This window comes from Passer montanus, unplaced genomic scaffold, assembly GCF_014805655.1.
Source record: "Passer montanus isolate IOZ18808 unplaced genomic scaffold, ASM1480565v1 scaffold46, whole genome shotgun sequence".
Classification (NCBI taxonomy): domain Eukaryota; kingdom Metazoa; phylum Chordata; class Aves; order Passeriformes; family Passeridae; genus Passer; species Passer montanus.
The window spans coordinates 2,754,269-2,780,857 of record NW_024369485.1 but is presented as its reverse complement, the minus strand read 5'-3'; the positions used below and the strand labels follow the sequence as shown (position 1 = coordinate 2,780,857).

The 26,589-nt window shown below is 45.2% G+C and overlaps 1 protein-coding gene across 4 annotated transcripts; it reads left to right on the top strand.

The window, feature by feature from the left end:
• Nucleotides 1-5,684: 5,684 nt before the first annotated feature.
• Nucleotides 5,685-14,083, top strand: OSR1 (odd-skipped related transcription factor 1). 4 transcript variants are annotated; one of them, XM_039721677.1, is made up of 4 exons: nt 5,685-5,703; nt 6,339-6,398; nt 11,621-12,313; nt 12,847-14,083. In XM_039721677.1, exons 3-4 carry the CDS (start codon nt 11,667-11,669, stop codon nt 12,980-12,982), a joined length of 783 nt encoding a protein of 260 aa, XP_039577611.1. In that variant the 5' UTR covers nt 5,685-5,703; nt 6,339-6,398; nt 11,621-11,666; the 3' UTR covers nt 12,983-14,083. The 4 variants fall into 4 exon arrangements, with proteins under 4 accessions (XP_039577611.1, XP_039577610.1, XP_039577612.1 ...); XM_039721676.1 differs by lacking the exon at nt 5,685-5,703 and adding an exon at nt 6,153-6,211; XM_039721678.1 differs by lacking the exon at nt 5,685-5,703 and adding an exon at nt 6,170-6,188.
• The last annotated feature ends 12,506 nt before the right edge of the window (nt 14,084-26,589 follow it).

Below are 26,589 nucleotides of genomic sequence, written 5' to 3'. Positions count from 1 at the left end.
CTACTTCTGTTGTGCATCCTGTAATGCTGTCTGTGTTAGTATCTCTCTGTACCTACATATACATGCAAAGGTTCTTCCCTTTTCTAGTGTATATGTATTTATACAAAAGCAGGTGTAACTCTTATTTCATAACTATCTTTTGATACTACTTAGAAGTAACTCTTTGAAGCCTGAGAGATTGCTCTTGGTGATCCCTTTTCCTAGACAAACCAGAGCTGGATGGGTTGGAGGATAGTCAGGATGCTGAGTTTCCAGGCTAGCAGAAATGTATTTTTTATAGCAGTAGAGAAAGGATTTCCCTTTAAAACATGTGGCATAGGCATAATCCACAGCAAAATGATGTGATGTCCAGGCTTCCCTGGCATTCCACTTCAGTGTCCCAATTCACACTGGTCTTTGTCTCACAGGCCCCTTTGGAACTCATGTCACCAAAGCCTTCAGCTCCTCTGGGATCATTAAATCCTTACTCAATTTCCAGCAGATATGGGAATTGTATGTGAGCAAATGTAATGTACACAAATCATTCCAGCCACCCTTGTATTAAATGAACTTTTTTAAGAAGCTGTTTTTGACCTGATAGAACATAATGGTTTCAAGGGAACCATATAGCCATTACAATCCATCATATAAATGAATGCTTAGGGACACCTAAATCCAAAGATTATTTGTCTGTTGTACATATACTTGCTTAGAGGAGGCTGGAGGATAGATCCCTCCAATCTGCAGTGAAAACATCTGTACTTTTACAAAATTTTCCTTAAAAATGAGCACATGCAAAAACTTTCTCAGGAATGAGCATATACAAAAGTCTTTCTCAGATTTATAAATTATCAGTTTATTTCGAATCAGTGACCCCCAGCATCAAATTACATTTTGGAAGTATTGCTAATAAATTATTGGTTTAGAAAAGCAAAGGATTTCAGAATGATAAAGAGTGTTATATATGACCAGTTCTGATTGCAGACCCTGGTTTCTCTGTAACCTGGTGGCTTTTCATGTGTTATTAATTACTGTGTACTGTACTCCTTTAACAACTATGGCAGATACTGTAAAGCTGGGGAAAAGCAAGTGATATAAAATACAAAAATATTCTGCTAACCCTGCTTTTGCTTCCTTTTGTTGCTCTCTCGCAATGTAAAAACAGATAAATGGTTTCCTCTTTCAAATACAACAAAAAGAAATTACTCCTGGGAGGAGCCCTAGGATGCCAAGTTTGAGCCTGGATTGAATTTTTATGACCACTGTAAAAACTCCTGAAAATAGGAAATTATAATGGAAATGCTGACTCTCACTGCACCAGTGTGAGCAGCACCACCACGGCATTATTAGTGATCTAAAGGAGCTGGAAGTTAAAGTGGAATCATTTACACAGCCGACTTCACACCGCTCTGCAAACAAGGGGTGCGTGGGGCGGGGGACTGGTGGTGGTGGTGGGGGGACGAATCTTGCGCTTAATTAGATGCTTGCAAAATCTATTGTGATTCTTGAAGAAGACAAATCCCCTATCGCTCTATTCCGTGCTCTGGATTTTCTTTCCTGCTCCGCAGAAGTTGCTGGCGGAGGGCTGTCCCCGCCGGCTGCGCGGGGCGCGGGGGGGCCAAGCGGGACTTGCGCGCCCGCGGATCTCTCCCCCGCCGCAGTGACTCTCCAGAGAAGCGCGGAAACACATGAAAGCCCAGGGTTACATCTCAGCATCGCAATCAAGCAAGAGCGATTTCTCCCTTGTTAACAAAATGGAGATGTTCCAAAGTTTGGCTTTTATTTTCAGGGAGCCCTAGCAGTTTGGAAAAAAAAAAAAAAATAAAAATCAGATATAATGCTGTTGGCAGAACAGCTCTATCTCCACCTCTGCACCGATTTTCTTTCTGAGGGATGGAGGCGGGAGCTGCTGTTTGAAGAGCGTTTACTCGCACCGCGGGAGCAGTTTCCACCCGCGTTGTTTGCCGCTATTCTTCCCTTTCTTGTCATTAGCAGCTATTAAAATACTAAGGCTACAAGGAACCTGAGGAGAGAAGTGTGGTCGGGAAGGAGCGGGGGATCAGTTTGCGAAAGGGGGTGCGGGAGCGCCCGCGCTGCCTCCGGGCCCTGCCCGGTGCGCACCGCCGCCCGCAATTCCCGGCCACGCTCCGCGCCCGGCCCCCGAGAGCCCGTGGCCTTCCCTGCCCCTTTCTGACTCTCCCTTTTCATCTCAGTCCGGGCCCTTCCAGGGAGGGCAGAGTCCACACACTCTAACCCTTCACCGCGACCATCAGCAAAATCGAAGGAAGAGGAGAAACCAGGCAAAGCGAAGAAAAGCAGAATACATACACACACATACATATGTGTATGTACCCCTGGGGCCACAGATAACGGGGGCGTTACACCTTGCCCGGGGAGGCGTGAGGACAAGGAGGGGAATGCTGAGTGCACTTGTGCCTGCTCTGCCCCGCGTGCCTGCCGCCGGCGCTGCTCCATCCTCCCGCTGAAGCTCCGCAACCTCCGCCGGGCGCTGCCGGCAGCTCAGTCCTGCTCCCGCTTCCTTTCCCCGGGAGTGTCGGGAGCTGCAGGGCTGCCGAGCGGAGGCGGCTTTGCCCAGCTATCCCCCACCCACCGTTCCTGCGCTCGCGATGGAGCCCCTGGGCTCGCCGAGCGCACGAACCTCCCCCTGCTCCGCCGCAGCCGCTGCTCCCCCCAGCCCCAGCGGCCGATGATGCTTCGCGAGTAGCACAGTTGTTTCTTCTCAGTAAAAGAATTTTAAGGCACAAGCGCAGTTCCCCGGTGGGCAGAAAGTCCCACGGAAGCAAAAGGGAGTTTTATCCTGCACATAGCTATGAAATGGGGCCGGGAATCGTTTTTCTTGCAAAGTTAAAGTGGGGGAACCTGGGTATTCCAGCTGCAGCAGGGAAGAGGAACATCAGTCAGGCTCTGTAACCTTCTCCCAGCACGCGTGTAGGTGCATCCAAGGATGACCGGCATCCAGAGGAGCGGGAACCAGAGGAGGCGCGATCCCCAGTGCCCGCAGCGCGCAGGGCTAGCCCTCGAACCCTGAACTCATTAGAGAGGAGGTGACAAGCGCAACAGGCTCCCCACGGGAGCGATGGGGAGATGCCCTCAGATGTTCTCCCTGTGCCCCCTGAGTCTGCTCCGCAAGGGTCACTGAGCCGCTCCCCCCGGTTCGGGCACCGGGGCGAGCAGGCAGCGCCCGACGGCGCCTCCGGAGCTGCGGGAGCGCAGCGGAGAGGCAGCCCCGGTGTGCTGGGTCCGCGATGCTGCTCCCCGAAAATGGGGGGGCATAGAACTGGGGGCCTTTGACTTGCAGATACGTGGGACAGGGTAGGGACGGGAATGATTTTGGGAAGGAGATACAGGTGGGAAACGGGAATGGGGGCTCCTGTCTCCCCAGTCATCCCACAGATTTCTCTTGCAACGAACTGGGTTTCGCTGTCACGTCTAAACCCCACAAACGTGGCTAGCTTTGGGAGCAGATGCCTTCACTTTTCACAATTCTCTTGAAGTCGTAACATTCCTAATCGACAGCAGATCTTTGCTGTGGAAAAGCGCAGCATATTCCCTGCGTGTCAGAGTGGTTTTGTTCCCCGTTCCCTGTATTAGGTTCCCCACCGCTGAAGTTGACATAATGCAAATTAGCAAGGGACATCATAAAAATCCATTCGAGAATAAAGGTTTTGGAACAACATACGCTTCATAACTTAAACGCCATATATTTAAAACAAATGCACTTAACAAGAAAGTTAACCTGAAACTTCAGTTCTAGAGCCAGTGGGCTGACAAGTCCAAATATTTTTATTTTTTAACAAATACGTAAATATTAGACGACACATTATCCAGACAGCTTTCAGCTACAGCTTCCAGGAATACTCTAGAATAGAATGATTTGTCAACGATCTGCTTTGATTATAAACTACTTTCGCGTGGGAATAATTTTTTTCTTGTGTCTCCCTCCCCCGTAGACAATGAGATCATTTACTGCCACGCATTTCGATGTTTAAGTATTTATTTCAGAATGATGGAGTTTGTACCTGGAAGTGCATGGTTTTTATTTTTTTTCCCCCAAAGGCAGCACGTGCAGGTATCGTAGCTGGTTTTGTGTTTACCGTCTGAGCTCATCCGCTATTTCTCTAAAGAGAATTGCGACTTTTGTTTTATTAGTGCATGCAGCCACCCTCAGCTATAACAAGATTTTTCCTATGGGAAAATATATATCTCCAGTTAGAAGAGCCTATCTGCGTCTGTATCTTGGTCTGGAGACACTTGGGAATCTTACATTCGTATTCAGACAACTGGACTTAAACTATATTTGAAAATGCAAACTTATTGAAAGAAGTCAGCTTACAGCACCGGGCACAGGATCACATTCTAGACAGGAATGAAAATACGAGGCTTAGGGGTTTGGGTTTTGAGGGTTTTCCCTTTTTACCTTTCCCCTTTTTTTCTTTTTTTTCTTTTTTTTTTGCTTTTCCGGGGGAAAAAGTGGGTGGTTTTTTTTTTTTTTTTTTTTTCTTTTGGGGGGGAGGAGGGGGTTGAATGTGTGAGGGGTTGAGTGTATAGTAAAGAAAGAGAGAAAAAAACAACACGAAACGCGAGAGAACTGAAGAAGTACTGGGAACGTCTTTGCTTCTCCTCTGCCTCATAAAAATGCCACTCGTTTACAAAAAAGGGAACGAAAATCCCTTCGCCACAACAGAGCAGAGTGCAGTGTTGGACCCCAAATTGTTCATAAAGACAGAAAGTATTTGGGGTTGAAATGGCAGGGCTAGGCTTGTTTTGCCACGCTACTGTCATGTTCATGAACATTTATTCTGCAGGATGATAACGTAGTGTTTTCTTGTTGCTGTTTTATTGATTTCGGTTTTATTTGTTTGCTTGTTTTTCCTTCGGAGATGGTGAAAAGAAAAAAAGGTGTAATAACAGGAGTGTCATGAACAATAAAAAGACACATGCGTGTCCCTGAGCACGGTACCGTGTTATCCTGACGGATCTGTCTTCGCTCGCGTATTATATTACCCTGGCTTCTCGGGACAATGTAATATACCCAAGCAATTTTCCCCCCTTCCCGGATCTAAAGGAGTGTGAATGGATGGATGAATAGAAAAACAAATAACCGAGGAGATTACGGCCTCAGGATTAATTATAGAGCACGTTTAACCTTTTTCTTTCGAGGGTTATTTTGCTTTTCCTGTGTCGCCCGGGCGGTCGCTCCCGGACGTAAGCAAAGCTTTGCGGCTCCCTGTCCACGGGGAGCCCGCGGAGCTTCGCACGCCGTGGAACCCTCCGGGGCGCGGGGAGAGACCCTCCCGGCCCGTGGCAGGAAGGACAGGAGGAAGGCACCCAGGTCAGGGGCGCTGGGGCGGAAAGTGGGGATCAGGAGGGATGACGGGACGGGCGGAGGAAGCGTCCTCCCGGGGGTGGACCCCTCACAGGTAAGCGGCTCCCGGGATCCTCTCTGAGGATCTTCTCAGAGAGGTAGAACAACTTGCGATCCCTAAATCCATCCAGCGGGAGCAGATCCCTCCCTCCCTCCATCCTCCCGCAGCTTTTTCATCCTTGCTGCCTTTGTCCCCCTCCCGCCCTCTGGGCAGGTCCCGGTGAGTCCTGTCCCGCGGGGAGGGGGCGCAGCGCGGCGGCCGGGAGCGGCGCTGTTCGGCTCGGTTCGGCTCGGTTCGGCTCGGTTCGGCGCGGTTCGGCTCGGTTCGCAGCCGTGAGGTGCAGAACGGAGCGGCGGGGCCGGATCGGCGCGGGCAGGGAGCGGCGCCGGGGGAGCTGCGCGGGGAGCGCCGGGCCCGGCAGGACGCTCCGCCGGGGCACCGAGGGCAGCGGGCCCTGGGGAGATGCTCCGGGGAGGCTGCGGGAGCGGGGAGGGGGGAGAGATGAGAGGTTTGCGGGCTGCGAGCCCCGGGCTGCTGTGCCTCCCGGAGAAGCGGGTTGAAAAGTTGGTTCTTCCCAGCCAGAAACTTTCTCCCTGCGTGCGCATGCCCGGAGTGCGGTGGGAGGTGGAGGGGGGAGCTGGGAGGGGGGGTTGAAATAAGGAGGAGGCAGGAGGGAAGGGATCGGTTCAGTCTGAGCGCGACTGCTCCCGGGCGCGTTCGCACTCCAGCGCACGCAGCCGGCTCCGGGAGCAGGAGCAGGGAGAGCACCTCCGGCCGCGCCGGCCGGAGCACCTGGACACCTGGCCCCGCTCGGATCTGCCTGTACCCGCTGGAGGAGCAGTGGGGTGGGTGGGGTGAGCTGTGCCCCCCAGGGCCAGCATAGACACTGACCTAGCCCAACCTCCCAACCCCCTTTTTTTTTTTTTTTTTTTTTTTTTTTTCCTATTTTTTTCCATTATTTTATTTTACCAGCTCCAATTTAGCCCAGGATCTTTTAACTGCTGCCAGCGGTGGAGCACAGATCGGGATTAGGTAAATAAAAAGAACAACTCATTCTGTTTGGTTTTGTTTTGCCAAGCCTCGGGGGTTGGGGATATCGATTCAAACACTTCCTTTACTCTACCTCCTTTCTTTCTTTGCCCCCATCCCCTCCCACGATCCGCTGCGTGGTGCAGAAGCGTGGATATTGTGGTTCACGTGAGGAGGACTGCTCTCTTTGGGGCGGGCGGAGGGCTGGGGTAAACCTTCACATGGGTCTCGGATATTTTGACGCTATTTAAAGATTTGTCCTCCCCTTTCAAAGTTGTGTCTCCCCCCTTGCGGAGAAGCAGTGTTTCAAACCCGAGCTAAAAATGACACATACGAGCAAAACAGAAGCCTGCATGTCCTTTACGGCCTTGAACTTCCAGCTTTTCTCCTTTCTATTACTGGCATTTCTTTCCACTTCTTTCTCTTCTTTCTTTATTTCTGAGGGGTTTCTTCTTCTCTTTTTTTCCTTTTCTTGCAACTCCAGTGTTTTAGGATCCGAAAAGCCGTCTCTCTTTCTTCCCAAGGCCATAACAGGAATGAGCCTGATGTTTATATTTGTCAGATCGAAACAAGTTCAGCGCAGGAGAGACTGAGCTTCTCTCGAGGCCGAGCCTATAAAGTGTCAGTGCAAAGCCGAGGATTAGAGTATGGTTGTTATAGTTGGCTTTTGGCAGGGAAACTATAAAAACAGAGCATTTTGGAGATTATTGTAGCACGGCAGGAATTGTTCGGTACACCGCGAGCCAGGCAGGAGGGTCCCGGACAGGTGCACAGCGGGTCCAGCTCAGCAAGAAGGAGGCCGGAGCCCCAGGGCAGCGCTGGGCCCGCGGCCCCGGCGCGGCAGCTCCGCGGCAGTCCCGCTGCGGCCGGGCCGGGGATGCTCCGCCGTGCCCGGGCTGCCACCGCAAAGCCTTGCCCCTGCCCGCGGCTGTGCGCGCTGTGGCCGTGGGAAGCGAGGAGTACAGGGGCAAGAAATCCTCCCTGCGGCCGGGAGAGAGGAAGGAATACGATTTATTCCCCTTCAGGGGAGGCAGCGGGTATTTCTCTAGGGAAAAAGCGAGGGCGAGTGTTGTGCAGGGGGCCTTTCAACACCCGAGGGGTTTGCAAAAGCACACACACGATGCCCCCAAACCCGCCTAAGGACTGTGCGGGGAGAAGGTGGAGGAGCTTGCCCCGCGGCGCCCACCCACGCCCGGCCCGTGGGCTCGCTGTTCCCCCGGGGCCGAGCACCGGGATCTTTGCTGCTTTGGATAAAGGCTGCCCCGGGCAGTGTCGCCATCGCCGGTGCGCTCGGCCCCCGGTTTTTCTTTATTATTATTATTATTTGAGAAACTAAAGCCCATCTCATTCTCCCGCGCTCGCAGTGGTGGTCTGGGGAGGCTTGTCAACACCGATTTCGTGATAAAATGTGAATGATGATTTTATAAGGATTGAGCGGAGATATCCAAGGCACACGCTGACTGAGTCCTTCCAGTCCTCATTAATGTTAGTAATTAACTCTTTCACGCTCAATTAGCCCCAAATAAACCTGCTTTAATAGATTCTGCACACTTCATTAATACTTTGAATAAATCTGTGTTGAACAATGCATTTTATTCCTCAAGAGCACCACGCTCGAAAAATGCGGAGCGAGAGGGCAGCTTTATTCCCTTTCCACTTAGTTTCCCAAGCACAGATAACTTGCAAGCTCCATTTCTTCGTTTTAGCTTTAGGAAGGGAAATTTTCTTCCCTTCAAAGGAGACAAAATAAATAGCCGACCTGGTGGCAAAATGCTGCACACCGATGCGTGCAGCAGCCGAAAGGACAGGGCTACCAGACTTGAAAAAATTCAGGCAAAACTGGGGAACTTTTTTTTACAGAAGAACCTGATTGCTGTAGTTGGAGTTTCTAGCAAGAATGCATCATTTTATGCCCGCTACTTTATCATGTTTGTAAAAATAAGCAACGTTCTCAGGGTAATTTACCTCCTCCATTCTTCCATGTGGAACTAATTAGCAAACCTCATTATTTATGAGTCAGGTATTTAATGTAACAAATATCCCTTTCAAAGGATACATCGGAAATTGATAATTCAATGTAGAAAGGAAAAATACCGACTAGCCACAAGATTACTTAAAAATCCATTTAATTTCGCCTCTTGCTCTGCTACCAGCAGAAAACCGGGTAGATTTTTTCCCCCTGGCATATAGAGTAGGTAGAATTTAATATGGAAGGTTAAGATTGAAATGGTCTTAAAACAGTGGCAACTGGACAATAGCATTACCGTATCTTCACTCAGGGCAAAGGGTAAGAAAGCTGGAGACAGATGTAGACTTTCAAGTTTATGATCCTATTTTGCAGGGTAAATTTATCTTGGCATGAGTGGGTTTTGTTTCAGTCAGAACACAAGTGTTTTGTTCTTAATTACTCACCGAGATACTTTGTGTTAAAAAAGAAAACCCCGTACAGTTTTATTGCAATGGGGGAATTCAAGCAGAGAACTCGCGGGGTCTTCTTCTGTTAAAAAAAAAAAAAAAAAAAGAAAAAAAAGAAGACCCGATAACGATCTGTTTACATGAAGCAGAATTAAAGGTGGAGGTGACACCGAAATCAAAGAAACGTTGATCTCTCTGCGGGCAAGTGGGAGACCAGAGAGCTACTACACTGTGAAACACATTCGCTTTGATGTCCCGAAGTGAGGGGACTTCTTTATGAAATATCCTGCTCTTCATCCATATTTTTGTGTATCCCGGTCGTACAGAGCAAAAGTGTAGCTTACATTTCTGGAAAAGTGCCAAAAAACTTGTAGTAACATGAACAGTCTGCCCCCACCTCCTCTTTTCTTCTTATTTTCTTCTCCTCTCTCTTTTTCTTTTATTACCTCGTTGTCTTTTGCTTTTTCATCCTTTTTAGAATTTTTTTTTAAATTTAATAGAGCTGCTCTAGCAAAAACAAAACAACTGCGGGTGTAAGGGATGCTATTATGACCTGACTGCATTTATCCGTGGTTTGATGCCTTGTTCTTTACTGGGAAAATTGAAAGAGAATTTTTAAAATGTTTTCAACTGAGAATTTACCCATATTGACGTAGTAGATTTTTGCTTATATATTCCATATTAAGTGTTTTCTGAAAACACAAAGAAAGAAAGAGGGAGAAACTTCATTTGCAGTAGCCTGTTTCATGTTTGAGAGATCTAGAGCTACCTAGACAGGGAAACAGACACGGAGCCATTGTGATGGACAGAAACAGATATTTTCAGGTACCCAGTCGAGAGGACAAGAGTGTTTTCTGCGCACTTTGTCCTTGGGGTCACCAGCTGAGGCATTTGTGCTGTGATGTGGACGTGCTTAATGTATAGGCAGCACTAACTAAATAAAAGTATATCCTCAGTAGAGCAACAAAACAGTCTGGTTAGTTCAACAGCCCTAAATAGTTCAGGAAAAAAACCCAACCTCAAAAAATAGAAAGGGGGAAAAAAGAGGAAAAGGAGGAGAATAAAGAATATAATGTGTGCATTTTTCAATCAGTCACTATCAGAAATGTATCCCATTGAAAAACAAAAAATGTCACAATCTCCTATTCTGGGTCATTGCAGTGGAATTCCTCTAAGGTTTGAGTCTCTCTTCCTGCTGCTGATTTATGTAAAGCAGAGTGAAAGGTGGGCCTGGAGTATAGAGCTGCTCGGAGTGAGCTTCTCCCTCTCACACCCTCCCAGCCGCAGCTCCTCTTTCCAGGCAACAGCACACAAATAAATCAGATTTGTTTCCCTGGTCTTTAGACCTTTTCCACCACCAGTTTTCACACCCCCAGACTTCCAGCTCAGAGGGACAATTACTGCTCTGCTCTACTTTGCTGCCTCTGTTTCTCCAAAGGGGCTTTACTCTTCACATGGGGCTGAACTCTAATCTGAGGACCCTGCTGGAGTCCCCTGTGGGGATCTTGTGGGGGAACTCAGCAGGAACCCTGTCAGGATCTTATAAGGACCCTGAGTGGATCCTGTGGGAACACTGCAGCAAAACTGTGGGGATTCCGGCAGAAAATAGCCCCACTGAAGGCAAATCCCAGAGCTCACTGAGGGGAAAGTGAGTGTAAGTTGAGGACTGTGGAGTAAGGAGGAGGCTCTCTGGGCTGAAGGGATATGATTCTTCCAAAAGCCATGGGTGCTCTCTCACACCCACAAAGGGAGGAAGCTGTGTCCCCACCAACAACCCTCGGGAGGCATCTCCTGCCAAATAGTTGACAGCAGCCAAGGCTGAATTTTCAGACTGGGCCAGATGTGCCTCAATGCTGCTGCCTTGTAGCATTTTTCTCTCCGTCTTGTGGGGTGGGACATGTAGAGATCTGGCCCAGAAGAGAGGCTAGGGGCTTGGCAGGACCCTGAAACACAGACCAAAGTGGTGGCACCCAGCCCAGGGAAGGGCTGAGGCCCTGCAGCTGCTGTTCTGGGTGCCCCATGGGAAGGGTCCCTCCAGTCCTCATCTTTTAGCCTTTTGAAGGGCTCTAATTAAGCAATTGCTTAGATTAGGATGTGGGCTTGAAGCCAGGCACTTCTCCCTGGGAAGAGCAAATGGCACTTCAGGTTTGTCACCCAAATTGAGCATTTTCCTATTTCTTTTTGCAGTACACAAAAGGGAGGACTTTAGCAGGTATTTTCCCCATAATGTTTTTTCACCAAAATTATTTTATTTTTTCTGAAAGAGGGAGAGCATGCAGTTCTGAGCATCCAAGTGCCTCGATCCTCTCAGAGGCTTGGTGAGGCCAGACCACAGGGACCCGAGTCGACCTGGGGCAGCAAGCTCCGCACCCTTCCCTGCGTCACCTCAAGAGTCAGGGCTAAACACAGCTTCTCTGGAGAGATGTAGTGGGCAGCATCTCACTATTCTCTAAAGGCTGAGGTCACCCAGGAAGGGATTTTAAATTACTGGGAGATGAGTGAGCTTTTTGGGCCAAAAATGGCATCTCGGCTATCCCCGTGTACAAGATCATTGGAAGTCTGCACAGCAGGAGATGCTGCTGGGAAGTGAATGATTGTAGGTTCAGTACAACATTTGTGTGCGAGAGAGAGATGGGGAGAGGGAGAATCTGGGGATACACTCACAGCAGAGACCCAGTGAGGCCTCTCTAATTCCAAGGCCACCTCCTCCTGTGGCTTTGGAGATGGATATTGATGAGGGGTGAGGTAAGGTGCTTTTGTTTTAACATAAATCTACTTCTTCCTCTTCCCCCCTCCATTTTGTTTTCCAGATATTTTCCTCCCCTGTTCCGAAGATCCTCCTCCTGAGCGGCCACCATGGGAAGTAAAACCCTGCCGGCCCCAGTGCCTATCCATCCTTCCCTCCAGCTTACCAACTACTCCTTCCTGCAAGCATTCAACGGGCTGCCCGCCATGCCCTCTGACCACCTCTCCAACCTCTACGGCTTCAGTGCCCTGCACGCCGTGCACCTGCACCAGTGGACTCTGGGCTACCCGGCCATGCATCTGCCCCGCTCCTCCTTCTCCAAAGTGCCCAGCGTCTCCAGCCTGGTGGATGCACGGTTCCAGCTGCCGACCTTCCCGCTCTTCCCACATGTCATCCAGCCCAAGCAAGAGGCTGCCAACATGACCCTCAAAGCCAAACCCCGCTTTGACTTTGCCAACTTAGCAGTGGCTGCCACACAAGAGGACCACGCTAAACTGGGACAGGCAGACAGTCAGGGCTCCCCTGCAGGGCTGGGCTCTTTGCTCGAGGTGACTAAACTGTCTCCAGAAAAGAAACCCACGCGGGGAAGGTTACCGTCCAAAACCAAGAAGGAGTTTGTGTGTAAATTCTGTGGCAGGCACTTCACCAAGTCCTACAACCTTTTGATCCATGAAAGAACCCACACCGACGAACGGCCCTACACATGTGATATTTGTCACAAGGCTTTCAGAAGACAGGATCACCTGAGGGATCACAGGTAACTATTTTTCTTTTCCTGTTCTTTTCCCCTTGTGTATTTGTACTCTCCCAGTTACCAATCTACACTCAAGATTTTTATAAGGTTAAGTACCCATCCAACCAAGAGTTCCCTCTAGTTTTCCCTCTGCTCACTGTTGGTGAAAGAGCCCAGGTAACTCACAGTGGAAGACATACCTCACTCACTCAGTAAAGAGAACTTTCACAACCTCCTTTTTACTTCTACAGATATTTTCACCCTCCATTTGCATAATGTGTCCTCTGCCTCTATGATCACTTGGAATTGTCATGAAAACACACAGTCTGGTGACCCCAAAGTAAAAGAGAAGATATTTATCCCTAAGAAAGGCACCCTATAACCCTCTGATGCCCCCCTTGCACACATACATACCGACAATTGCCCAAGAACCGCACTCCAGCATTCTCAATCTCAGCAGTAGGTGTAAGAAATGTCCAGCCTGTTTTCTCTCAGGTGGCTTGCTGCTGTGTTTAGGCCAGGTATTTCTGACATGTCAATTGTTTTTCTCTCTCTAGATATATCCATTCTAAAGAAAAGCCTTTTAAGTGTCAAGAATGCGGGAAAGGATTTTGCCAGTCCAGAACACTAGCGGTCCACAAGACACTGCACACGCAAGTAAAGGAACTGAAACCTGCCAAACTTAAGTGTTGAATCTCCATCTTCTATGAACTTTTCCTCCCCTTCAGACTTTACACCAAAACTAGAGCAGAAACAAACCTTTCAGGATAGGAGCACTGGACTTTGTGCTTTGTTTTTGTTTCTACTTTAAAAAGGGCAAAATCTGCACCCTTTCAATTCCCTGTCCAAACAATTAACTTCCTAAGTCGTGGGTGAAAATATTATGTTGAATTTAAAATATACGTGAATGATACAGAGAGTGCTAGCTGGCTTGTGTGGCTTTGATAAACTTTATGCCAAAAGGTGGTGCTCACGTGTTGGACAGGAATCTTTTTAAAACCAAACAAAAACCCACAAGACACCCTTGACCAACCCTGCCCCCACCCAAAAAAAACCCCAAAAAACCAACCAAAATCGTAGCTTCCAAAAGTATTACTTAAGAAAATCCAAACTCTTATTTTATACTTTTTTTTGACTGTATAAAGCTTCTTATTTTTACACTTCAGGAAATACAAAGAATTCCAGAAGACAATTAAGAACTGAAACGGTGGTTTCTCATCATAGCAGCATTAAGACAAGGAAAGGGGCAACTTGCAAATCTCATTTGCTAGTTTGTTTTCAGAAAAGAAGAAAATTAATGTTTGGAAATGACCTAAGTCTCTCAAGTGGGGAGCCCTATTGTGCGTTAGAAAATGCATCCAGATCTCAGACCCACGGGTTCCTGGTGTTGGGACAGATCAGTGTTCATGGGACATGGAGAACTTTTTTATTACCTTGTGGTCTAGTGTGCTGTGAGGAAGTTTGTAACTTCTGGACTTATTTAAAAAACCCAGAGGAAAGAAAGATGGCAATACGTCAAACTGACGGTATGCACAACGTGGTTTTAGTGGTACTTAAAGTCTTCGTGTGTCCTGGTGTGAAAGAACAAATCTCAACTTGAGAGCGTATTTTTTTAAATGCTGGCTTTCTGAACAGTGTATTCAAATTAAGAGACATTCCAATAAGTTCTGTTTATTAAAAAAAAAAAAGATGTATGGCTGTTTGGCACTTTATGCTGATTATTGGTAATTGACATTTATCACTGGATTGTGTGTGGTTTTTAAGTATTAAAATAAATTGTTATTTTACAGGCAAGTCTGTATGGAATACATATGTGTTCATTTTGTTTCTGATCTCTTCGCTGGTAAACCCTCTTTGTCAATATTCAGAACCTATTTTTTTTTTTTTTTCTTAATTAAGTTGTTATTTCCTCAATGGACCTTTTTTTTTTCTATACATTAGCTTCCCCCCTGTTCATTTTGTTTCTGATCTCTTCGCTGGTAAACCCTCTTTGTCAATATTCAGAACCTATTTATTTTTTGATTTTTTTTTTCTTAATTAAGTTGTTATTTCCTCAATGGACCTTTTTTTTTTCTATACATTAGCTTCCCCCCTTCTAATTTTCCTTTTCTTCCTTTTTTTTAAAATTTTTTTGTTTGTTTTGTTTTTAATGCTGACAAAAGTAAACATCTGCGGAGAGTCCAATAATTTTGCCGAAAAAAAAAAATCGTCTTGGGTGACTAAATTGTGGGTATTAGCTGATAAGATTAGGTGTCAGAAGTGTTATAAAACAAATCAGATGAGTAATGGGTGAACTGATGCTGCTCTCGGTGCCTGGAGGCGCTGCGGGGAGAGACGCCTTCGCACCCCCATTCCCGCGTTTGTCAAGAGAGGGCATTTTTCAGTCACATCTTCGGCCGGTTCCGCGCTGATCGGGGCGGCCTTTGATTCCCGGCAGCTGTCTTAGATCAGAGATGTTTATTCCACTGCGAAGCCTCTTTGGATCGAGACGGGGGAGAGAGCGCAGCGCTGGGGCATCCGCTTGAGCCTTTGAAGCGCCTCTCGCCGCCGTCCTTTCTCGTCCTCTCGGCAAACCCTAAACCTTCCTCCTCCCGTCACAAGTCAGTGCCCCCGCGATAAGAGAAGCCTTTTTTTTTTTTTTTTTTAAATTAGGGATGCGGCAGAGGTGACCTCGGAGCTGCCCAGCGGCTCCTGCGCGGGCCCGGATGCTCGGCCGGAGCGCGGATGCGCACCGACCCCAGCCGCTCGTCCAGGGCGGCTCCTTTTTCCTCCCCCCCTGCCGCTTTTAGTAATTATTTCTTTATTTGGTCAAAGAATCCTGTCAAGGACGGGAAAAAAGGTGCGGTTCTAACTCATTTAGTGTTAGGGAAGTTGGGGGAGAAACCTCTCTCCCCCCGCTTATTTAGTGGACACCCATTCCAGCGCACCGTAACTCATGAAAAGGCGCTCGCAGGACGGGCAGCGAACCCATCTCCAACGTGGGAAGGCCCTGGGGGAGCTCGGGATGCGAAGTGTTTCCCATGCCTGCCTCCAGCTCCGGGGGCTGGGAGCATGGGCAGAGTTTGAAGCCGGCTCGCTTTGGCTTTGCTTCGGCTTCGCTTCCCACCCGCCACTCGCTTCTCACGCGGCGAGACGACTTTTGGTTTTGGCATCTGAAAAGCAGCAAGTGAGGGGTGGGGGCTGAAGTCCGCAGTAACCTGCAGGCAGCCGGGGCTGGCCCTGCGCGGGAGGAGGGCGGGACGAGCGCGGAGCCTTGCGCGCCGCTCCGCCGCTCCCCATGCGCGGAGCGCGGCTGGAGCGAGGAGCATCCGCCGCGGCCGAGCCGGGCCGGGCGCTCGCTCGGCAGCTTTTCCCGGAGGCGATTGGAAGGTGTCGTCTCCCGCGCCTCTCCCCGGCCCTCCGTGGGAGTTTGGAGGGATTGCCTTGCACAGACCCCGCAGGAGCGGCCGGCTTTCCCCGGCGCGGGTCGCTGCCCGGAGCGCTCCGTGGGACGCGCCAGCCGCCCCCGGCGTGTCCCGCTGCCCGGCCGGGGGCGGACCAGCAGCCCCGAGCATTGACACGGCGGCAAGGGCAGCCTGAAGGCTGGGTGGTTCATCCTCCTCCGTGCCCTTCTAAACGGAGAACCAGAGAGAAAATCCCCGATGGACTTCCCCGTTCCTCTTGTGTCGCTCCTGGCACCAAGGGAACAAGGATGCACCGGGATCCTGTCGCCGAGCGAGAAAATAAAGGGCACTGTCGCTCGGAACCAAATTTTCAGGGGTCGTAGCTACAAGGCAGAAACCCGAGTCGGGTCCACAGGGAGGGAGGCAGGGACTCGGGTCACTCCGCTGAGGCTTTCCCACGGTCGCTCCACTGTCTCCTTAACACCGGGAAACCGAAACACCCGTGGCGAGGTAAGAAACCGTGTCAGTAACCGGCTCCTGGGAACCATTAGAGCTGCGGGGTCGCAAAGGTGGAGAAACCACTCCTCCCAGCCGGGCATGAGAAGCGTTTCATTTGAAAAGCTGAAGCTTGGTGATCTGACTGCCAAGAATTTCTTGGGACCTACATTTTTATGTGCAATTAAAAAGAAAACCTCCAGAACTGACATAATTAGAAATACAGATGTATTAAAACTACGTGGGCATGCCGAGCACAGGATGCACATACAACCTCTCAATGCCACTTGTACTACACTTAAATATGTGTGTATTTCCTCCTGCCAGAAGGCCACTTTTGCCCTGGTGCTAACGAAGGCTATCTATCTGGTCATGCTCCCAGCTGCATGGGGGAACAGTTTGCCTTTTCCCTCCAGCGTTTTGAAATTTGCTAGGCAGTATCAGTTCAGCGATTCCAAGGAAAGCAAAGTAAAGATGAAATCATGAGTCAGAAGAGATAAGTTGTACCAAACCCCAAAATTAATGAAAGGAATTAGATGGGAAATGTGCCTTTTGAATCAGGATCACAATTTAAATGATTAATTGCCTTCCCTCTCTTTCTTTTTCTTTTCTATCTTTGCATGTGTTTTAATTTGACATTCATGCAGTGAATAAAACTTACTTAGGCCTCTGTCTGCCAATCGAGAGCTGATTCTGTTTTCACAGTTGCTTTAAATTTTTCATTTTCATCATAAAAAACATCACTGAATGGGAGTTTGCAAGAGCAAAAAACTGGGCACCTGACTCTAGCTGCCCCTTCCTGCAAGATTTGTAAGGGAAACACAGATTTTTTAATTTTAATTATTTTTTTAACCATTTCCAGTTACAGAAGGAAAACATAAGATGTGTTGGCACATCTCTTGCTCTCTTTCCCCCCCTTTGCATTCCAGTCATTCTTTTTCTGCCCATAAACTGTTAGTACTCCGCAAGAGCCTGATTCTGCACAGCCTACTAAGCCTGTTTTTTTGTTAGATGCAGGAAGATATCCTGTCGGATGGGGTCTTCAGTGTACATTCATGAAACAGAGCAAAAGCCTCTCTGAGAATGTGCACTAGAACAGCAAATAGTTACTTTTCAGCTGTGGATTGCATGTGCCTCTGAAAAGGGGACCACAAATCATTGGGTTTTTAAAGGTTCCGCATGAGTTGTATATTAATCCCAGTTTCCCTAGGGATGGATTAATCCCAGCTTCCCAGTTGTGTGGCAAGAGACAATGTGGATGGGGTTGGGGGCAGGGGAGAAGCAAGATGGGGAAAGGAGAGGGAAAATAAAAAATATATCACAGGAATACATGGCCTAAGTGGCGAGGAGCCATAAGTAGTTTCAATACCTTTTCTACCTCTGTCACCACATGAAAGCTGAAGCGATTTAGGCTTCCTGTTTCGGTTTCTTCATCTGTAAATTGGGGGTAATGCTGCTGATTTTGGTCCCAGGAGACTTGGCACACTCATGTAGAAACTCCTGCTCAACCCTCAGTAGTGAAAGGAGAAACTCCAGTTCATCTGACGGCAACTGAAAGCACCCAGATCTGGGTGATCTAATGGACTGTGTACGACAAATTTATATTCACGTGTAATTCTTTTCCAGCCCTGGCAGTTTTTTTGAGAGATGGAGTCCTAGAGCCCAGTATGCTTTTCTTCTCTACATTCCTATCCAGTGACTACACAGGAGGAATGGCATGGGCCAAATTCATCCCTGGTGGGACTCCAATGACATCAGTCATCTTTATAGGAGTTTTTTGAATGAAGTCTATTGGGTTTTACAAGGACCAAGTTTGGCCACATGCATATTTAACTGCTCAGAGAGCTGCAGCAGTGAATGAAGCTTCCCTTCCCTTGGAAGAATCACTTCTCAGTCTGAGAGACACAAGCAAAGCCATTGATTTGCTTTGCACAGTCAAGTTTACCTTATTTAAACTCAAAGAGCAGCTGAAGTGTACTCAGCATCCAGCAGAACTTCAAAGAAACAGCAGCCTAGCCGCTCTAAAATGTGTCAGAACCCAGGACATCCCTCTGGGTGCCCTGGATGGCTCAAGAACCTGGCAGGGACTCGGAGACCCTGGCAGGAAGCTAAAGACACTTGGGATTTCAATCTTAACCCATGGAGCAAATTACCAACTTTGTATGAAGAATTACAAGTCACAAAAGTTTAAGTAGCATAATACTTAAATGTCACAGGGTGAAAAGAAGAATTTGGGGATTTTTAGAGTGGGGAGTCCCAAGATGGAGGAATTTGGGCATTCCCTATCCTTCTTCCTTCTTCTTTCTAGCCTCCATCTTCTTGGTGATGGTGGCATTTTTAGATTCATTTAGAGTAGAAGTAGAGAGTCTGACATAGGCGATAGGTATTGGAAAATAATTGTAAATAAAGTACACCTAGTTTTTAGTATAAAAAGACAAAACCAGCCTAGGGGTGGGTGGTGTGCCCTTGGCAGACCTGCAGATCAGACCTCTGTGGGTCTGAGAAAAATATTTTAGATAATGGATAATAAACAACCTTGTGAACAGCAGGCGAAGACTCCTGACTCTTTCTTTGACCATCGGGCTGGGAAAAAAGGACTCTCGGGTCATCCTGACAGCAGCTTTGTTCCCAGCTTTGTTCCCTACATTTGTCCACAGGCTCAGGTCCCACTGATGCCCAGCAGTGTCCATGGCAGAGGGCAGTGTCCTGCAGGAGCACCAGCAGAAGGCCTGTGAGCAAAGCAGTGGCTTCAGCACTGGGCTGCTCCCTCTGCCCTTCATCAGACCTGGCTTTTCCAGGGTCCCTGTCATGCTCAAACATCTCTGCCACTTTCCAGTTCACATCTCCCTCTATCCTGCTCTCTGGGGCTATAATTCCACTACCAGTTACACCAGATGAGAATGTGGTAAATCACTAAAAAGGGGCATTCTGTCCTCCACCTGTGACTTGGCTGCTGGTGCCGACTCCCCCAACACCTTAGTCCTATGCTTTACTGGAGTCTGACATTGCACCAAACATATACAAAAGTTTATAATAGCATTATAGTTCCTGACTCAGTGGCTATTGAAAAATAAACCAACAATATGATCAGCGTCAGTGATTACCAAAAGTTTGTATACAGATTTTGTCACCACTAATCACTTAAATTATTTGCAAGGTCAGTTCATTTTCTTCTCTTATTGCATCTTCTAAGGAGCAAGTAAGTTTGAACAACTAGAGAACTGTATTGCTAAGTCTGAGTAGACGAACATGTGTTCTGGTCATATGAGGGACCTCAGCTGTTTCCCAAGGGATGAAAGTCATGCCTCTTTTCCAGATTTCTAATGTGCCTTTTGTCTTTACTAGATCTTTGAGTCATGGAGATCACATTTAATTTTCAATATTTTTTACATTATTTGTGTGTAATAATGAAATGTGAGTTTATGGGCTTGTTCATTTCTTTTACATCAACTTGACTGAATCAGAGCTATTCTAGTTTTACAGCTGAAGTTGTGAGTTAGTAATGGTTTTGCTGCAGCCACAAAACTCATACTATTGAGACCACCTATCACTTTTTGGTCTACTTTTAATTGTCCTAAGTTTTAATTTACCACTTTGTCTTCTGTCCCTATTAGTTTATGTCATTTAGGAGAGAGGAAAAAAAAAAAAGAAAGTATTACTAGCTTTTCAACAGGATATATCAACTTGTACTAGAGACTTGATAGATCTTTTCCTTCTTCAATTTTTATTTCTCAGGTAATATTGATTATTTTTTCCAATTCACATTTCTAATACTTCTTTCTTTCTTTTTTTTTTTTTCTTCCTCAGTGTTGATAGAATTCATGTCCTGCCCATCTCAATCTGTGTTTCTGCCTTTTATTCAGGTCCATTTTAATTTGCCTAGATGCTGCTGAAACTTTATTTTTATTTGCCACATCACTGGATCTGATGATTCTTTTTCAATCTGACCTTTTTTTTTGCTCCCCTCTGATCTTCTTCATCATCATCAAGTTCAAGTAAGTCTTCCAGAATGAAATTTGCTACAAATCTTTATTTTTCCAAGTCTCTGAATTAATTAATCTCTTCATGGTCTTGCTTTTTTCACTTGTTTCAAACAACCTCATAATTTCCAGCCATCTCTCATCATGACACCTTTTCTCTTTCTGGCCTTTTGGTTTCAAACTGGAGCTGCTCAAATCACATTTTATGAGTGAATGATTAATCTATTTAACATTTTTTTATTGTTTCACAACAATAAATAAATAATTGAAAGACACAACATGGCTTTCTTCCAAATGTATGTAAAGATATTTCAGTTTATATATATCTTGAAAATTCTTTTGAGGCTTGCTTTGTATCTATTAATTTTCCAGGATTTCAGTACTAGACTAAAAAAAAAGAAGTCTCAGGTACATTTTCAGAGAAGAGAGGAGAAAACTTCCCAGTTAGGAAATATAAAAGTAGGTAAAAACAGATCTCATCTAATGTTATATGAGGTAGGAGAGGTCTGTGTACTATTTTGGGAATAGCTCCATCTTGATGAGTGTGTTCCTGACCCTGCTGTCCTTCCTCACCTGCCATAGCCCTCGAGGCTGGTCAGACACGTCCAGAGGGAGGATTGCACTGCAATCAGAGAACAAAGCAGGATGTCAGCAATACACAGCTCTCCAGGGCTGTGGGACTCTCCCTCTGCTCAGGAAAATCTCTTTCCAGGCTCCTCCATCTCATATTAGTTGAACTCTCAAACCTCAAGAATAATTCCCCGTGTTTCTTCCCAAACTTACACAGACTTCTGAGGCCACCTCAGTGTTCCAGGCACAGCCACCTCTGTTCTGTACGTTTTCCTCTTTCCTGGATGTCTCTGCTGCATGCAGAGAGCACCTGCAGCCTCATGCTGGTGCCTCTTCCAGTCTGACCTTCAGCTGGTCTCACTGGGATCTGCTCAGGGGTTACTCTAGCTGGCCACAATGTCATGAGGGCTTAAGGATGTATTTTTTCTTATGAGTTGCATTTTGTTGTAATTGAGCATGGTGATAGGACAGCTAATTACACACTTTTATCTTTGTTTTGGAATTGTTTGATTTGAACTTTAGGAAAATTCTGTGGTTTTTTCCCAAGGTGATTTTTTTCTCTTCAGATGGGAAATTTTGTATTATAGTGAAACTATATTGGCTACAGGCTGGCAGGTTCTTTTCCCCATCTCTTTGCACATGTGAAACTGGGTTTATGTAAGTGTTCTTGAAAGGGACATGAGAAATAACATCATCTGTGGCAGAAGGAGAAATCACAGACTGTCAAGAATGTGCCACTTTCCATGACTTCCCTTTGAACTGTCAGTTAATTCATTTGGTGCCTATTGTGTACTTATTTTTGTGTTCTTCCTTAAAATGCACTTTGCTTGGAAAATGACTCCTCTAACACTTTACAAACATCTCTGGCTTTCACCACCCCTCAAGTGCATTGCTGGATGTCTACTGAACATCCAGTGAATTGCTGGATACTGCTGGTATGCCAAATTTAGCTTGTGTGGTGAAGGCTGCCCTGAACAACTCTGAGCGCATTGTTGGCTGCTGGTCATAGCAACCAATAAATAATTAAGAAGCTGGATATTTGATGATACTTAAAGAAGGATGACTCACCCAGCCCTCTACTGTTGATTTCTTCATTAGCACACACTTAGACCCCAGCCAAGAATTGGTTTTCCCTTATGCTTTTATTTGGTGACCACTTGGATATGGCTTAGGAAACAGTGTCTCTCCAGCAGTTGGGAAATGTTTATTCCCAGCTGTTTATTCCCCTCAATGGATTAATAAGTCTATGTCAAAGTGCTGCAAAAATGAAAACTAGATTTTCAAAATGGGGAAGGAAGAAAATTCACAGAGACAAAGTGTTTTCATCAAACTCCCTTTTATCTGCACCTCAATGTTTAAATGAATGGTCCAGTTTCCTTAGCTTTCCAATGTACCTAATCAAGCATACAAACTATATGAAGGGTAACAAAATTAATTCCCTCCACTGGAGAGAACAGAAGGGGAAACCAGATAGAGTTGTTAATATTTTGGAACACAACCTTTCCACTGAACTGGTAACAGCTTGGTTATCACATTATGGAAACAGCATTAAATTCCTGCAAAGATTTCACTCAGTATAAAACAGTCAACAAGAAGGACTCAGTGCTTCATGCCTTTTACTCAGAAACTGTGATCCGCAAAGCCTCCTTCTCTTTTCCTCTGGCACAGAGTTTAAGTCTTAAATATAGCTTCAGACTTTTTGTCTTGTTTACTGACATCTTGTACTCCTTACCAGGTGGGGATTTTTTTCTTCTTTTTTTTTTTCTTCTGAGTTTGGGAGAAATATCTCTTATACAGTTATCCTGATTTTAGTAAGGTAGGCATTTTATCCCTGGGTGGATGGAACATACTGTCCTGTTCTCCTGGGGTGCAGGAGACTTACCAAGTTCCCTTCAACAGCAATGTTGCAGAAGTAGAATGAGCACGGATAAACTGATCATAAGGACAAAGCTCTCATTACCACTGACACTCCTGTGAGAGCAATGAGATGCATCAGAAGGGACTGAACGGTGAATGAGAGAACAAGCCCCTCTTCTGGGCAATTCCATGGCTGAAAAAAGAAGCAGAAATGATGGGTACAAGTCTGTCTGGCCCTGGCATACTTCTCAGACCAGTTCCTGCCACTGTGGACAATATGGAAGAAAAAGATCAAGAGAGGCTTGAATAAACCTGGAGGTGTGAACAGGGATTTGAAAGTCAGAATTCCAAAGCCAAATTTCTAAAATTAACATTCAAGTACCAACTCATGGTGTCCCAATTTTCACAGTGCCAGAAAGTCCCAGCTAAAGTCTTTGTTGGCTGCAAGTGTTTAACATTCACAGCATTGATTTTGGAACTTAAATTCATGATTGTTGGTTTCAGTAGGGTACCCAGTTTATAAATCACTCCTTGCATTTGGACCAGTGTTTGTAGATGTCCAGATGGAGAAGAGTGTAACTCAAAGGTGGATTTGGCAACTCCAATATGCTTTAGGTCAAACATCTGTAGAGAACATGTGTCTGATTTCCTTACAACTTCATTGTTTCAGTAGATGGTGTATCCAGTGCAATGTTATATCTGCTACTGAAATAGCTGAACGCAAATACCAGGAACCTCTGGGAAATTTTAGTTAATAGGAAAATAATCTAAAACAAATTTATCTGGTTATACAGCCAGGAGAAAAGAAATGAAAATAAAAGGAATTACTGATCCAACCAAGTAGGCACAGAAATGAAAACCCTTTAGGATTTTCTTTTTTAGTTTCTCCAACTTCCATTAATTTAACGAGCGAACTAGGTCAGCAGCAGAGTCTTGTTATGCTAATAAATGAATGCCATAGATTCACTAATGTTGAAGTGTCCAGGCATTCAGCATCATTTGCTGCTTTGCAGAGGGAGCTGTGGCACAGCAGCTCTGTCTTTGGCTCCAATCCTAATTCAGACACTGAGCCTTATGAGTCAATGTAGCAACTGCTGTAATGAAAACCCAGCTATGGAGAAAGCAAGCTGCAGCACCATCAATTAGCCCCTTTCTAGCCAGGGCAAGAGAAGTAATGTAAACTGAATTTTAAGTTCCTACATTTAGATTTTATGCTGATAAAAGACTGGGAGGTCAGCCTGAGATGTGGAAAGTTTTGTATCAGGCTCTCATTACAATACTGATGTATTTGCTTGTACTCTTCAGTAAACTTCAATAGTGAAACATTGTAAAATTTAAAAAAAGTTATGAGATGCTGTTTTCTCCATGTGCTGTCTCTTTGTGGAAGGAAAGTTTATTAACTGTTAAACTGGTAATCAAAAATCTCAGTGGACCAAAAACTGATAATAGCTTCATGTAATAGTATTTTATTTCTCATGTGGTAGGTGGAGATCTCCATGGGGAATTATGTGCCCCCCCCTTATTTTTTGCGCTTTTTTTGCTGTCAAGATGCAAAACAAGGGAAAATGCAAATAAACACATTTGACTTAATAAAGCTATAAATCAGTTTAGTCCTTAAAAAGGCTGTTTTCTTGATCTGGATTCAAGAACTTATTGCAGAATAACTTCTTGGAACACAGGTAAAAAGTTTTATGTAACAGATTGAAAGTGAACAGTTTACAGAAAGTTCAAATATTCTTTGCAAGAAAAATTGGCGTATTTATATCAACAAAAATACATCACAGAAATGAAAAAGCATGTAGAAATATAGCTTAAATATATTTAGAGTGAAATTATTCACTTTATGTTGATATTTCAAGACTATCTAGAATACTGTAGTGCTTCTCCTGCCTAGTTTTATAGGCATAAAAAGGACTTTTAAAACAACACATCTTGAATTTATAACCTGTACTTTTGATTGAAAAAATAATAAATTGGACACCGAAAGGTAGTTAAGATATACTAAGTTTGACTCTCTATTTCCAAAATAGTATGTATTCTTCTTTGGGGTTTTTTTTTGTGTTGCTGCTCTCAGAAGCAAGAGCTACCAATCCTGTTGAGAATATGAGCTACTCTTGAGTTTGGCATTGCTGACGGCAGTAATTCCTGTTGGACATGCACGTATGAATAGGCACATGCATGGCTCCTTGGCTGCTTTTATTTACCATTTTTGACCTGAGGGGTACTTCTTGTCTAGATGGTAGAGCTTACAGTTTTTCTCAGCTATTTCAGGAAAAGTTTCAAGACTTTTTGCATCTTGGGAATTATTAATCCTTCAAAATGCTGAAAAGCTAATTGAGAAGGTAATCTTAGGTTTAACTCTTCCACCATTTCTACTGATGTGAAGTGAGGATTGATCTGCCAAAAGGAAATTTGCTACAAAATGGGCATTGGCTTTAAAATTGTGAGTTAATTGTACCAAAGCTTTGTCTGATCACTTTATGGTATAGGCCACCTCGTAATATTTCAATTTTTCCTATATTCCTTTAATTTCTTTGTCAAGGAAACAGTTCACAGTGACAATTCAACCATCCCATATTCACCACGTGACGTCAATGTTTTAGATAGGGTATCTTGAAGAGATAACATTCAAAAAAATAAATATGATCTAGAATGAAGTAGAAAATGAATCAAAACACTTTAATCAAACCAGCCACCCTTCTTACTTAGCACTGATGCTTCTATGTGCACAGCATCTGAAGCCACAGAGTATGTGGCTTTGTGTTTAAGTGTGTAACTTAGATACAGCAATCTGGAACAGAAGTTTGGCAAAAGTGGAGAAAATAAAAATATATTCAGAATGTTTGTTTAAGCATAATACAAAATTAGTGAAATTAATGAACAAATATTTATTATATGAGAGTATTTGGTGTTTATGTTGTCCAAATGATCTTTGCTGTGTAAATTGTGTGTGGACAGCCAATATTTGCTTTTCAAACTGTCAGTGGCTGGATTGGCTGCCTGGCAATATTCCTTTTTCCTGGTAAGATATGTGAGTAACATTTCCAATTAATATTTTTGCAGTTCTGGGTGCCATGAATACTCATATATGACTCCTTTAAATCTGGTGTCTGAATCCATTATGCCAGCAAAATTCATGGAAATTGTGGCTTGATTATATTAATTAACAAAACCAGCAAAAGGATATTTCTACACAAAATGAATTGCAGTCTTTTCCCCAGCCTAACACCCAGACACTCATCCTCTGGTAATACACAATGCAGATACTTATAAAGAAATAAATATACATAAATAAAACAATTGAATTTTATTTCCTGCTTGCAAACTGTGTGTGGGTGGCAGTTTATTCTCTTCTCTTATTCCAACTGGGTCAGATTCAAGTTGGACTTGTACATAGTTTGCGTCTTGCCCTTTTTCTTGTGAAACTGGGGAACTTGTAGAAAAGGGTCATCTGGCAGGAGAAAGAGTAGTGTTTAGACTTAGACTTTGCAGCAGAGGTGAAGCTTAACTTATTGCACTCATGTGGTGGCTGGAGGGCGCTCGGTTGTTCCTCTCATGTTGGTGAATCAGAAGCCAGTTGTCTTTTTTTTTTTTTTAATTCCAGACACAGAGTAGTGTCTTGCCAGGGTCAAAAAAATATCCATGTATTCAGAAGCAAAAAATCCTGATCATGCTGAAGGGTTTACAGTCAAGATGGAATGGCTCAAAATCTATTTTTGAGTCAATGTCTACACCAAGCTTTTGTTGTAAAAATCAGTTTGAAGAGGAGGATTAAATACTTTTACTTAAATATTTTGACATTTTCATTTACATTATATGCAAATAGAAATTGTTCTACTTAATTTTTTATAGGTGTTCTGTAGACATGATGTCTGTGTAGGCTGGCATGAGTTATATGTCACACGTATAAGTTTATTATTTCTTGCTATTGCAAAGGTTGGATGGTAAGTTCAAGCTCTAGAAAGCCCAGCTTCAGTGTCCAGTATTGTCTTAAGGGTAACATCCAAACTGCTCA